Below are 11,463 nucleotides of genomic sequence, written 5' to 3'. Positions count from 1 at the left end.
CAAACTGAAACATACAATGTCTCCTTTCTTCCTTCCTCTCCTCCTCCTCCTCCGCATAATAACCGGGGCGGCCGCCGTGCAGCTCCGTCCCGGTTATTACTCCGGGATGTGCCCGGAAGCCGAAACCATAGTCAGGGATGTCATGAAGAAGGCCTTTGCTAGAGAGCCCCGGAGCCTTGCGTCTGTCATGCGCTTTCAGTTCCATGATTGCTTTGTTAATGTGAGTATGACAAAGCAAAAGGCTTTAATTTGGTTATAGGCCTTTTTGTGTTGATGGTTTTAAGTTGTGTGTTGTAGGGGTGTGATGCTTCTATGTTACTTGATGACACACCAACCATGCTTGGGGAAAAGCTTTCTCTTTCAAACATAAACTCACTGAGATCTTATGAGGTTGTTGATGAAGTCAAGGAAGCCTTGGAGAAGGTCTGTCCTGGTGTTGTTTCTTGTGCTGACATCATCATCATGGCTTCTAGAGATGCTGTTGCTCTGGTATGCATCTCTCTCTATCTCCCTCTTATCTATTTTTATCATTACCAAACCGAAAAGGTAAAATCTAGTTTTGTTAATTAACTTAATTTGTTACAAGACCATGTTTGGAAGTCTACCCCATATCAAAGTGGGATTTGCAGTGAGGTATTCTTTCTGTAATTAAAGGATGAAATGAGTAAAGCTGGCAAAAGATGTTTTCTTTCTTCTTTTGTCCTGTCAATTGATGCTAAAGAGTTATGATTTATGAACTCCTGAACCCAAAAGGTGTTTATCTTTTTACTGCTGTATCTGCAATCTTGATTTGCAGTACCTTGCTATTAATTTTTTTTTCCTTTTTTGAGGAAATGATACTATTTATGTGAATTAAGAGAGTTCTTTTGTCGTTGTGGTTTGTCCTTGTGATAGACTGGAGGACCAGATTGGCAAGTAAAGCTAGGAAGATTGGACAGCTTAACAGCAAGCCAAGAAGCCTCAGACAACGTTATGCCTAGTCCAAGAGCCAATGCAACCTTCCTCATTGATCTCTTTGCCAAATTCAATCTTTCTGTCAAAGACCTGGTTGCGCTTTCAGGGTCACACTCCATCGGCCAAGGGCGGTGCTTCTCCATCATGTTTCGGCTGTACAACCAATCCGGCACAGGCAGGCCGGACCCTGCTTTTGAACCAATGTATAGAAAAAAGCTAAACAAACTATGCCCTTTGAATGTGGACCAAAACGTGACTGGAGACCTTGATGCTACTCCTATAATATTTGATAATCAGTACTTCAAGGACTTGGCTTCCGGGAGAGGGTTTCTTAATTCGGATCAAACACTTTTCACATTTCCGGAGACAAGAGGATTTGTGAAGCAGTTCAGCATTGATCAAGAAGAATTTTTCAAGGCTTTTGTTGAGGGGATGATAAAGATGGGTGACTTGCAGATTGAGCAACCTGGGGAGATAAGGAAAAATTGCAGGGTGGCTAATCGTCGCGCTGTCGAAACATTCTGGGAGTCTTGAAGGGATCAGACTACGATATTATGTCATCTTCAATAGCATTAATAAGTCTGATATGTAATCAAATTGTGGAAGGTTTTTATATGGAAAGAGAAAGTAGAGTGATGTTGATACTTGATAGTAAACAGAACTCTTTTTTAAAACTAAAGTAGTAAACAGAAGTCTGGATTCAGTTAGATTTCTGTAACAAGACCTAATGAACTGTTAGTTTTTAGGTTCGGGCAGATAAAGATTCAAAACTACATGCTCGAAACTTGATCGTTTCAGTACCTCTTGAATCGATAATTTGCTAGCAATATTTGTTCACAAGTAAAATGCTCATAAGGCGAAAGAGAAGAACAAAGAAAGCTAATGTGAGACATTATGCGTTTGAGTCTATACATATCCATACATGGTAAAGATAATAACAGATAACGGAAGTAGGAAAATTTTATTAGTAAGCAACTAAGCATATACTTTAGGATTTGTAATCGAACACTTTCGGCTTAAAGGCCGCTGGAGATGAGAAGCACCCTATTCTTCTAAATAGACTAATGTGCACTACAAGAGAAAGTAAACCAAAATTATTTGAAGTGAGATATGCAGAAATCCCAACCTTCCTCATCTGAAAAGCTTCTTTACTGTTCTAGATTGGACAAGTCAAATCACTCAAATGGCACAAAATTTTGTGTCTGGTAATTAAGTGAGTGCGCACATCATTTTCAAATGTACTAGTCGACCAATTTCAAAGATTAAAGATCTAGAATAACAACATTTTTCAGTTGAGGAATGACAGCCATTTTTCCACTAAATTTCGTTATTCACTATCTCAAGTTTCACTTAGACTCTAGAATTAGCACGAAGATAATTAGTCGATTTGATTATTTTTGAAAATACAGAATAAGTAAAGGGTTTCAATAAATCAAATTAAGATTCTATGGAGCCCTTTTAATGAGGACTTTTAAGTTTCAATCAAAAATAAATAAATATGAGGACCTTTAAGTTGAATACTAGTTGAAGACTTCTTTGTTTCACCCGTTTCTCGATTGCGTATTCATATCTCAACCGTTCAATTTATAGGTATATATAAGTAGATCATGTCTGCAAATTTTCAGCCGAAATGAAAAATCATTAAGACATTCGTAAGTGTGATTTACAAATTATAAACTTGAACGGTTCATGTTTGACAAATTTGGTTAGTTAATTGATTTGATCTAGTTTGATACCTTAATGATTGCCCCTATCAAGTTGATTCAGACTATTAAAAACAAGGGTTACTATAGTAAATAACAAAATAAATAAATAAAATAAAGAGATAATTAGAGAGAGAAAAATGGGTAGCGAGTTTTATAACAGGAGAGAATAAGGTAAAAAGCTAGTAGACCTATAAACTGAACGGTTAATATGTAAAAATATAATTAAAAAGTATGTCTCTTAACCCATTAACTAAAAAACCTAAACTAGTCCTTATTCCTTAACTTAGGCCCTCATTGAGCTCCTTACGATTCTATGCCGGAAAATATTTTATTATGTGTCACACCATCAAGTGAAAGAAAATGTGGTTTGTATGTTGGGAAATTGCTTCGACTGTACCCATCTATCTATATCTAAAGACGGAAGCCCTTCTAATAAAGATCCTTAAATTGAGGACTTTTCGGTTTATGGTTTAAAAAACATATTTTTCAATCACATTTTGTCATCTCATCTGTTCAGTTTTTAGGTCTATATGTGTAGATCAACCCTACAAATTTTCAGCCAAATCGGTGATCGTTAAGGTAACAAACTAGATCAAATTAATGGACGAACCAAATCTGTCAAACATGAACCGTTCAAGTTCATAATTGATAAATCACACTTATGAATGTTTTAACGATTTTTAATATGGCTGAAAATTTACAGAAATGATCTACCCATAAATACCTATAAACTGAACGGTCAAGATGTGGATATAAGATCGAAAAGTGGGATAAGCCGAAAAGTCCTCAACAAGTCCTCAACTTAAAGGTCCTCATTAAAAAAGCTTCCATCTAAAAACAAGGTTTCCTGCAAACTGGTGACTTGTGAAAGTTGTCTCTTGCATATAATGGAGGGACTATCATCTCAGCCTTGGCTCGTGAATGTGAATGGAGGGGCCTTTGTTTATCTGGTGTTCTGGTCCTGCAACTAGGACACTTGCAATATAAGGATTCGAAATGGACCATCACATTTGCTGACAATAAATTGTACTTAGGAACTTGCTAGCTTCGATCGGTATCATCCATATATTTTCTACCATTGAACATTTTTTCTTGTAAGAAAAAGACTAGACATGAGTTTCTTCCCAAATTCAGATTGTTTCACCTTTTACTTTCTCTTCTACCAGGCAGCTACGATGGTTTATTTTCCTCCGGTGATGATAGGGTGGAGGCAAGTTACTATGGTTGTCGATGTTAAATTTGGCTACTTATGCTTTAACATAGTTTAGTTAAAGAGATTGATGTAATTTTTTTTTTTTTTTTTAATTTGGGTGATGCGGTTATTTCTCAAGCCTTAATTAATGACATTACATAATATAAGACTAAAACGTAGCTTGAACCTCATATTATAATAAGCATCAGAGACTACTATCACATGACTCTCCTCAAACCATCTCAAGAGAATGACCTTAGGTTGATGATTTTTTTAAAATGGTCGACTCTTTGGCTCAGCCTACTCAAATGTGTAATGTGTTCTTACTTTCCATGAACAAACGAGCCTGAAGTGTATACCACATAAGGAGCTACTTCTAGTATATGATAGAGATTTGTAACGTCTCTTTCAACAAGCAATGGAGAATGAAAAATGCATCCACTAAAATAAAACAAGTCAAAGATGACATTCAAAGTCATATATACTCCATTAACTCTAATCAAATACTATCTATACAAAACGTAACTCCACAATCTGAATTTGACCATATGTCTTACAGATACTTTCTCTCTGTACAATGGCATGAGCAATCCACAAGTTTAAAAAGCTGCAAACCAACTCCAAATTAACCAGCGCTTAAGACTTAAGTGACTAGTCTCTCCAAATCCAATGTCTCCTCTCTTGATAATCTTCCTCCTACACATGACAACCGGTGCCACCGCAGACCTCCGGACCGGTTATTACTCGGGAGTGTGCCCAAAAGCCGAATCCATCGTCCGAGATGTCATGAAGAAGGCTTTGATAAGAGAACCCCGGAGCCTTGCCTCAGTCATGCGACTCCAGTTTCATGATTGCTTTGTTAATGTAAGCAACTACATATGTAAGGAAAAATATATTGATTTCTTTCCCTATATGCAAAGTCGAATTCTTGCTTTGTTAGGAATAGGAGTATTATATTTCGTCAATTGTTACTATCATACACTGAACATTACTGTATTATTTTCGTATCCCTGTAGGGTTGTGATGCTTCACTGTTACTTGATGACACACCAACTATGCTCGGAGAAAAACTCGCCCTTGCAAATATAAATTCATTGAGATCTTATGAAGTTGTTGATGAAGCCAAGGAAGCTTTGGAGAAGGCATGTCCTGGAGTTGTTTCATGCGCTGATATCATTATCATGGCTTCTAGAGATGCTGTTGCCCTGGTATTACACTAACATCAAAGTAGTACATATAAGTTATAACTAATAAGAACTTGTGTGCTAAGCTTATGTGCATTTTAGATTTTTCATCGCATATATTAGACAGAGATAGAATTTTTTTTTTTTTTGGTTGAAGACAGAGATAGATTTTGATCTAGCAAGTTCTGGATGTGGTTTGCTTATATCACATAATGTTTTGTAACTCAGACTGGAGGACCAGGTTGGGAAGTGAAGTTGGGAAGATTGGATAGCTTAACAGCAAGCCAAGAAGCTTCAGACAATGTAATGCCAAGTCCAAGATCCAATGCCACCTTTCTCATTGATCTATTCAGCAAATTCAATCTTTCTGCAAAAGACATGGTTGCGCTCTCTGGATCACATTCCATTGGCAAAGCTCGGTGCTTTTCGATCATGTTTCAGCTGTATAACCAATCTGGCACTGGCAAGCCGGACCCTGCCATTGAACCCAAGTTTAGAGAAAAGCTAGACAAGCTCTGTCCTTTGAATGTGGACCAAAACGTGACCGGAGACCTTGATGCAACATCAGTGCTATTTGATAATCAGTACTTCAAGGACTTGGTTTCCGGGAGAGGGTTTCTGAATTCGGATCAAACTCTTTTCACATTTCCGCGGACAAGGGAATTTGTTAATCAGTTCAGCATTGATCAAGAAGGATTTTTCAAGGCTTTTGTTGAGGGGATGCTAAAGATGGGTGACTTGCAGGTCCAGCAACCTGGGGAGATAAGGAAAAATTGCAGGGTGGTCAATCCAAAAAATAATTAAAAGGACAAATGCCCTAATGAACAAGTTGGGATGCTTGTAAGATTCAAAATTAACAATTCAGAACTGGATTATAAATAATCGCTTTTGAAATCAAAGCGTTTCATTACGTTTTTGCGTTTAGAAGAGTATCTTTCTTTATTTCCTTTGCTTACATGAACAATCCGGCAAGTTCAGAAGCATGGTTGTCGGGCAATCTCCATGTATACATGACAAATCCATGCCTAGGTGACCCATGAATGTTAAACAAGAGACTCAAGATGAGCGAGGATGGTTGAAATGATTGAATCAAAATTGCAAAGCTAAAATATAGACGAGCCAAATGTGCTTTGTTTGGAGTCTGACGAGGGATCAGATCACAAAAGAAGATGGTTTGAACTTTGAACTTAACCCAAATAAGAACCCATAAAAGGCGAGAAAAAAAAAGTCAGCTACATCTAAAAATCCAAATAGAAATGTGTGATATAATAATAATCCGACTGATTTCTGCATTGAACTAACAAGTCCTTTGGTTCCGTTTAGTGCTTGATCCAAAATCTCAAAATCAGCAATACCAAAAAGTTGTTGATTCAGTTGTTAAGCCAAGGTGAAGCTTTCTGTGAAGCTCAACACATCGCAACAACACATACTAATTCAAACATTTATATCTGATCCAGATCCACGAAACTCATTAAACACAAACAAAATCTGAAATGTCGGCCTGGAACATGTTCGGCATTCCCAAAATAAACTCTGAAAGCTTTAAATAAACAATCAGAAATACCTCATCCTAACTATGATGTTGTTCAGAGCCAAGACATCAACATTTTCCCACCAGACAACTAAGCAGCAGATGGCTTGGTGGCAGATGAGAGTCTTGATCTCTTCTTGGCTAAGCTCTCACTGCGGCGCTCACGCTGCTCCTTCAACCTGGAAGCCAGTAGCTTCTGATACTCTGCAGCCTCTGACTTGGCCTTCACAACTCTCTTCTTCTTCTCTGCAATCCTTGCTCGCTTCCTCTGTAAAGTCAAAGGAGTAACCAGCCTCTGAATTTTTGGAGCTTTGCTGCAGTTCTTGCCTGCCAAACAGAATATTTACATTAAATAGTGCCTATGAACCAACAAATAAAGATCAATGTCTTCTCAATTTTGCCTCTAGTAATCACATATATCAAGTGAGCTAACAAATAAAAACCCACCAGTTTTGGATGTGAATTTCCTGCGGTATGTGTTGACGTACTTCCTCACATCATCATCCTTGGTGAGGTTAAATAGCTTGCGGATCTTGGATGCCCTCTTTGGACCTCTCATTCTTGGCTTTTCAATATCAGTCAGTCCAGGAAGGTCATTGTCACCTTTCTTAACTATGACCAAGTTCAGTACTGAGAGGTCTGGACTAACTATGCATCCACGAACGGACTTCCTTCTTCGCTCACCATTCCTCCTTCCATGTCCTCGGAAGCATGGGGTTCCTAAAAAAAATTTCACAGACAATAACAAAATCAAAAACTGTTAAAAACTAGAACATATGATAATAAAGATCCAGTTTCACCAAATGAAATGACATGTTTATCTCTGCCTCTCCCTCCCCCATGGAAACTAATAACATTACAACATACCCCTGTGAAGCAAAAGGCGAACACGCCCTGGAGTCAACACTCCTTGCTTCATAGGAAAGCCTTGCTTGTCACAGCCTCCCATGATTTTGAAGACGTATCCCCTGAACTCCTGTTAAAAGTTAAAAGGAAAAGAAAAGAGTCGATATAAAACGACTAAAGTATAGAACCATAAGAAATGTAGAATACACACCTCGCCAAGTGCATCACCATTGACTTCTTGACTGATCCTCTTGTCCCAGAATGCTCGCCTGCAGGTTAATTAGTGCTCATGATATCAGCGAAGAACAAAGTAAAAAAATGGTTTTTTAGCTATGATCAGCAAAAGAAATATTAAGCTAACAAATTGACAATCAGTTCCAAACACAATCTAAACGTAGATCACTAACAATTTGCAAATTACGTAAAATTGATATGAAATCGTCTATGTACACAAAATTTACTCATGTCATCAGTCAATACCACAGATGAGATGCTATAAAACTTTTCCAAGTAAACAACCTCGCTCCCACCAACATCACAAGAAAACAGCACCATATATAATCAGACACAGATCGCATAACAGATACTGAGTCAACAAGCTCACTCGTACAATTAAGGTCAAATATATCAAAATTTTCACAACATTTCTCTCCTCAATATCTCGGTTAACAGTATCACCAAAAAAGTAGCGGCTTTTCTATCCTCACTATTACAAACCAGACGAGTAATAATGAAATAAGAATTAAATCATAATACTGAAACAAATAAGACTTAAATCATGTAGATTATTCAAAGCAAAGGCCTTTTCAATCACCTCCATACAAATTAATCGAAACAAAACCTAATAATGCTAAAATCTATTCATAAATTAAAGAAAAAAAACACACAGGAAATCACAAAATTGAGAAGGAGAGGTCAGAGTGGTCTTACAGCTTGGTGTCATCGTCGATCTCGAGCTTCTTCTGGCACCCAGTGGTGGGATTCGCGATGTTGAACTGAAACCCAACAAAACACACAAAAATCCGATCAGTAAAACGCACCGTATTAGGGTTAGGGTTTCGGATTCAAAGAGAGAGATTCGAACCTTCATGATTGCTCCGCTGCTGCTGCTGCTGCCGCCGCGGCCGAGATGGGTGAAATGCTCCGGTTGCTATGCGGCGCTTGGCAGCTGGGATTAGGGTTTTTGTAGCTGAGAGTGTGAAGGGGGTTTATATATGAGGTGATTTTAGGGTTGCTGGTGTGTATTTGAGGTGGACCGTTTGTTTGTGTTTTTATGGGTTTTGGACCGTCCACGTATACAGTGTTTGATTGATGGTTCAGATGTATTGGCTTTTCATTTACACGTTCGGGCTTTTCATTTACACAAACGTTCGGCTTCCGTCTGTGGTCTTTGTACGGGCTTTTGTCCGTATTGTATGCGAGTAGATCCGGCGGTTGCATGATATGTATATTAAAATTTAAAATATAAATAGAAAACTACATAGTAACATATGATTAAATTTAAAAATAAAAAACTCAATTTCAATTTTTTTTAACAAATTAAGACACAAGCCTGAGACCTAATTATTTTTCCTGTCAAACCTCTCTCTCTCTCTCTCTCTCTCTCTCTCCACGTAGATTGGATCTTGTTCGAATAGTTTTGGTAGTACAAGTGCGGCTGTCATGGTTCGTTGTTCCATCATGCTCATCGACGATGAGGAAGAAGGTCGAGATCGGGCTCGGAGTTATCAAAAGAGTGGACTGCGATGTTGTAGATCACGGTACCGGCATTGGAGTTTGACGACAAAAGATGACGGTAGTTCGACGACCGTGCCAGCTTAAAGATCTCGTTGGTGGAGTCCTTGTAATTGGTACACCTCTCTCCATCTCTCTCGCTCCTTTATCTCCCTCTTTCTCTTTCTCTTTGTCCGTTAATACAAAATCTAACAGCTTGATGTTTGTGTCAAAGGCTTGTTGCTACTGTGTTGGTGGGGACATGTATAGAAGTGTTTGCGAGGAAAAGGTTTGAGGCTACTTGTAATTAGTATAAAAAAGCTTGATTGAATTGGTGTATGAAGGTGGTTTGATGCTACTGTGTCAAAAATCAAAATGCTTGATGATGCAATACACGAACAATAACAGTAGCATCACTGCTGTAATGATTTTAACAGTAGCATCACTGCTGTAATGATTTTAACAGTAGCAGCAAAACAATGATTTTAATAGTAGCAGTAGCATCACTGCTGTAATGATTTTAATAGTAGCAGCAAAACACAGATTTTAACAGTAACAACATTGCAATAATGATTTAAACAATAACAGTTGCAGCTAGCTTTGTAGTCAACAGTAGTAGCTTCTAAATCGACAATAACAACTTTATTTGGTTCCGGAGAATTTCCAGAAAAAAAAATTGCAATAGCATCGGCAATAGCACTTTTCTCGTCAGTAGCACATTCCTACTCGGCAGTAGCACATTTCTCGACGATAGTAGCAGTAGAATATGTAATGAAGGGTATTCTGGTGAAATACATGGTGACAGATGGCATGTGGACATCAACTTGTCCTGATTTGTTAATTTTTGTCTTTAAATGTGTAAAATATTGTGTAAATGGATGTATTTGTAAACTGAAATTTGGTTAGTAACTAATATGTAGTTTGCTAAAATATCAATTAGATGAGAGTGAAATTTACACCCAAAATTACAATCCACACACCCCTGACTGATGCAGGCCCTTAGTAGAATCTGAAGCTGGAAGTAACTAGGGATAGTAAAAAGGGTTGAACACTGAACCCTTAGAGTTGAAAAGACTAGGTTTTTGATAAACTAATGTTTTTGAATTTTCAGAATTGAAGACAAACATAAGCTACAACCCCTTTAAATAACCCTAACTCAACTACTTGCAATAAATGCACTAAGGCTCTAGAACCCTCTAGCTAAAGACTGCACGAAACACTAGAATAATGACAGATAAAAAGATAAAGACAATAACATTTAATAAGACTCTAGGTTCTAGGAGGAACCTTAAGTCTCTCCAAACTAATTACTGACTGCTTCATTCTCCCCGGGTTGCAGAAAACTCGTCCTTGAGTTTGTACGGGCAGAGGTGCTTGGCATTGAAGACATCTGAAGTCTTCACATGGCTCAGGAGTTATAGTTGATTATCGTTTATCTTCTTGAGAATTTTGCATGGACCAACTTTACGGTCTTTAAGCTTATTGTAGGCTTCGGTAGGAAACCTGTCCTTTGTCAAAACTGCCCAGACCTCGTCACCTTCTTCAGACACAACCCTTCTTCTGTGTTGATCAGCTGCAACCTTGTACTTTAGGTTGGTCTCTTCAATCCTTTTCCTCACTTCTTTATGGATGGATTTGATGTAATCAGCCATTTCTTCTGCCTTCCTGCTCACCTTGCTTGGGTTTGGAAGAGGCGTCAAATATAGAACATTATTTGAATTCTGCCCATACACTACTTGGAAAGGACTGCACTTTGTGGTTCGATTTTTCGATCTGTTGAAGGCAAACTCAACGTGGGGTAACACCAAGTCCCATTCCTTAGGCTTATCACCAGCCAGACATCGAAGCATATTACCCAAACTTCGATTGATAACTTATGTTTGACCATCAGTTTGTGGATGCTAAGCACTGCTGAAACACAACTTAGTTCCAATGATCCTTCATAGGTGATAAGACGTATTTGCACACGCATCAATTAACCCTGTCAACAAATCAATCGTAGTATAAAGCAAGCAGGGATCGTTCTAAACCGGGGATCCAACTACAGGGTAGATCCATCTAATCTAATGTAAGTATCGAAATAAGCATATAGGTTTAAAGGTTTTATGATTTCGGAACAATATTAATAATAAATCCTAAATTACTTCTATACATATATACATGTGATCAACCAACATTCATGCAAACTCAACCAAACAACCATGCAAGAATAAAGAAGACGATTTCTAATCTCATTTAAGTCTACACCGTGAGCAAATATACAACCTAAATTTGATATGCACATAAGTTCCTACGTGGTTCCTATGACATAGACCAACTTAGAATTAGACTACGGGT

At 38.0% G+C, this 11,463-nt stretch overlaps 3 protein-coding genes across 4 annotated transcripts; 2 read left to right on the top strand and 1 right to left on the bottom strand.

The window, feature by feature from the left end:
- On the top strand, positions 1-1,624 carry LOC101312090 (peroxidase 17-like). Its single transcript, XM_004288123.1, has 3 exons — positions 1-220; positions 298-489; positions 895-1,624. The coding sequence occupies exons 1-3, from the start codon at positions 17-19 to the stop codon at positions 1,486-1,488; spliced, it is 990 nt and encodes a 329-aa protein (XP_004288171.1). The 5' UTR covers positions 1-16; the 3' UTR covers positions 1,489-1,624.
- A 2,837-nt stretch (positions 1,625-4,461) lies between these two features.
- On the top strand, positions 4,462-5,840 carry LOC101299243 (peroxidase 17-like). Its single transcript, XM_004289253.1, has 3 exons — positions 4,462-4,716; positions 4,869-5,060; positions 5,265-5,840. The coding sequence occupies exons 1-3, from the start codon at positions 4,522-4,524 to the stop codon at positions 5,838-5,840; spliced, it is 963 nt and encodes a 320-aa protein (XP_004289301.1). The 5' UTR covers positions 4,462-4,521.
- A 550-nt stretch (positions 5,841-6,390) lies between these two features.
- LOC101311612 (40S ribosomal protein S6-like) lies at positions 6,391-8,599 on the bottom strand. Of its 2 annotated transcripts, XM_004288121.1 has the most exons (6): positions 8,498-8,599; positions 8,344-8,408; positions 7,625-7,682; positions 7,435-7,543; positions 7,015-7,287; positions 6,391-6,894 (listed from the first exon to the last, which is right to left on the bottom strand). In XM_004288121.1, the coding sequence occupies exons 1-6, from the start codon at positions 8,501-8,503 to the stop codon at positions 6,659-6,661; spliced, it is 747 nt and encodes a 248-aa protein (XP_004288169.1). In that variant the 5' UTR covers positions 8,504-8,599; the 3' UTR covers positions 6,391-6,658. The 2 variants fall into 2 exon arrangements, with proteins under 2 accessions (XP_004288169.1, XP_004288170.1); XM_004288122.1 differs by lacking the exon at positions 8,498-8,599 and having other exon boundaries at positions 7,435-7,540; positions 7,621-7,682; positions 8,344-8,355.
- Between the last annotated feature and the right edge of the window lie 2,864 nt (positions 8,600-11,463).

The sequence above is a fragment of the Fragaria vesca genome, linkage group LG1 (genome assembly GCF_000184155.1).
Source record: "Fragaria vesca subsp. vesca linkage group LG1, FraVesHawaii_1.0, whole genome shotgun sequence".
NCBI classification, from domain to species: Eukaryota; Viridiplantae; Streptophyta; class Magnoliopsida; order Rosales; family Rosaceae; genus Fragaria; species Fragaria vesca.
Note: the sequence above shows the minus strand (reverse complement) of the source record. Positions and strands in the feature narration are given on the sequence as shown.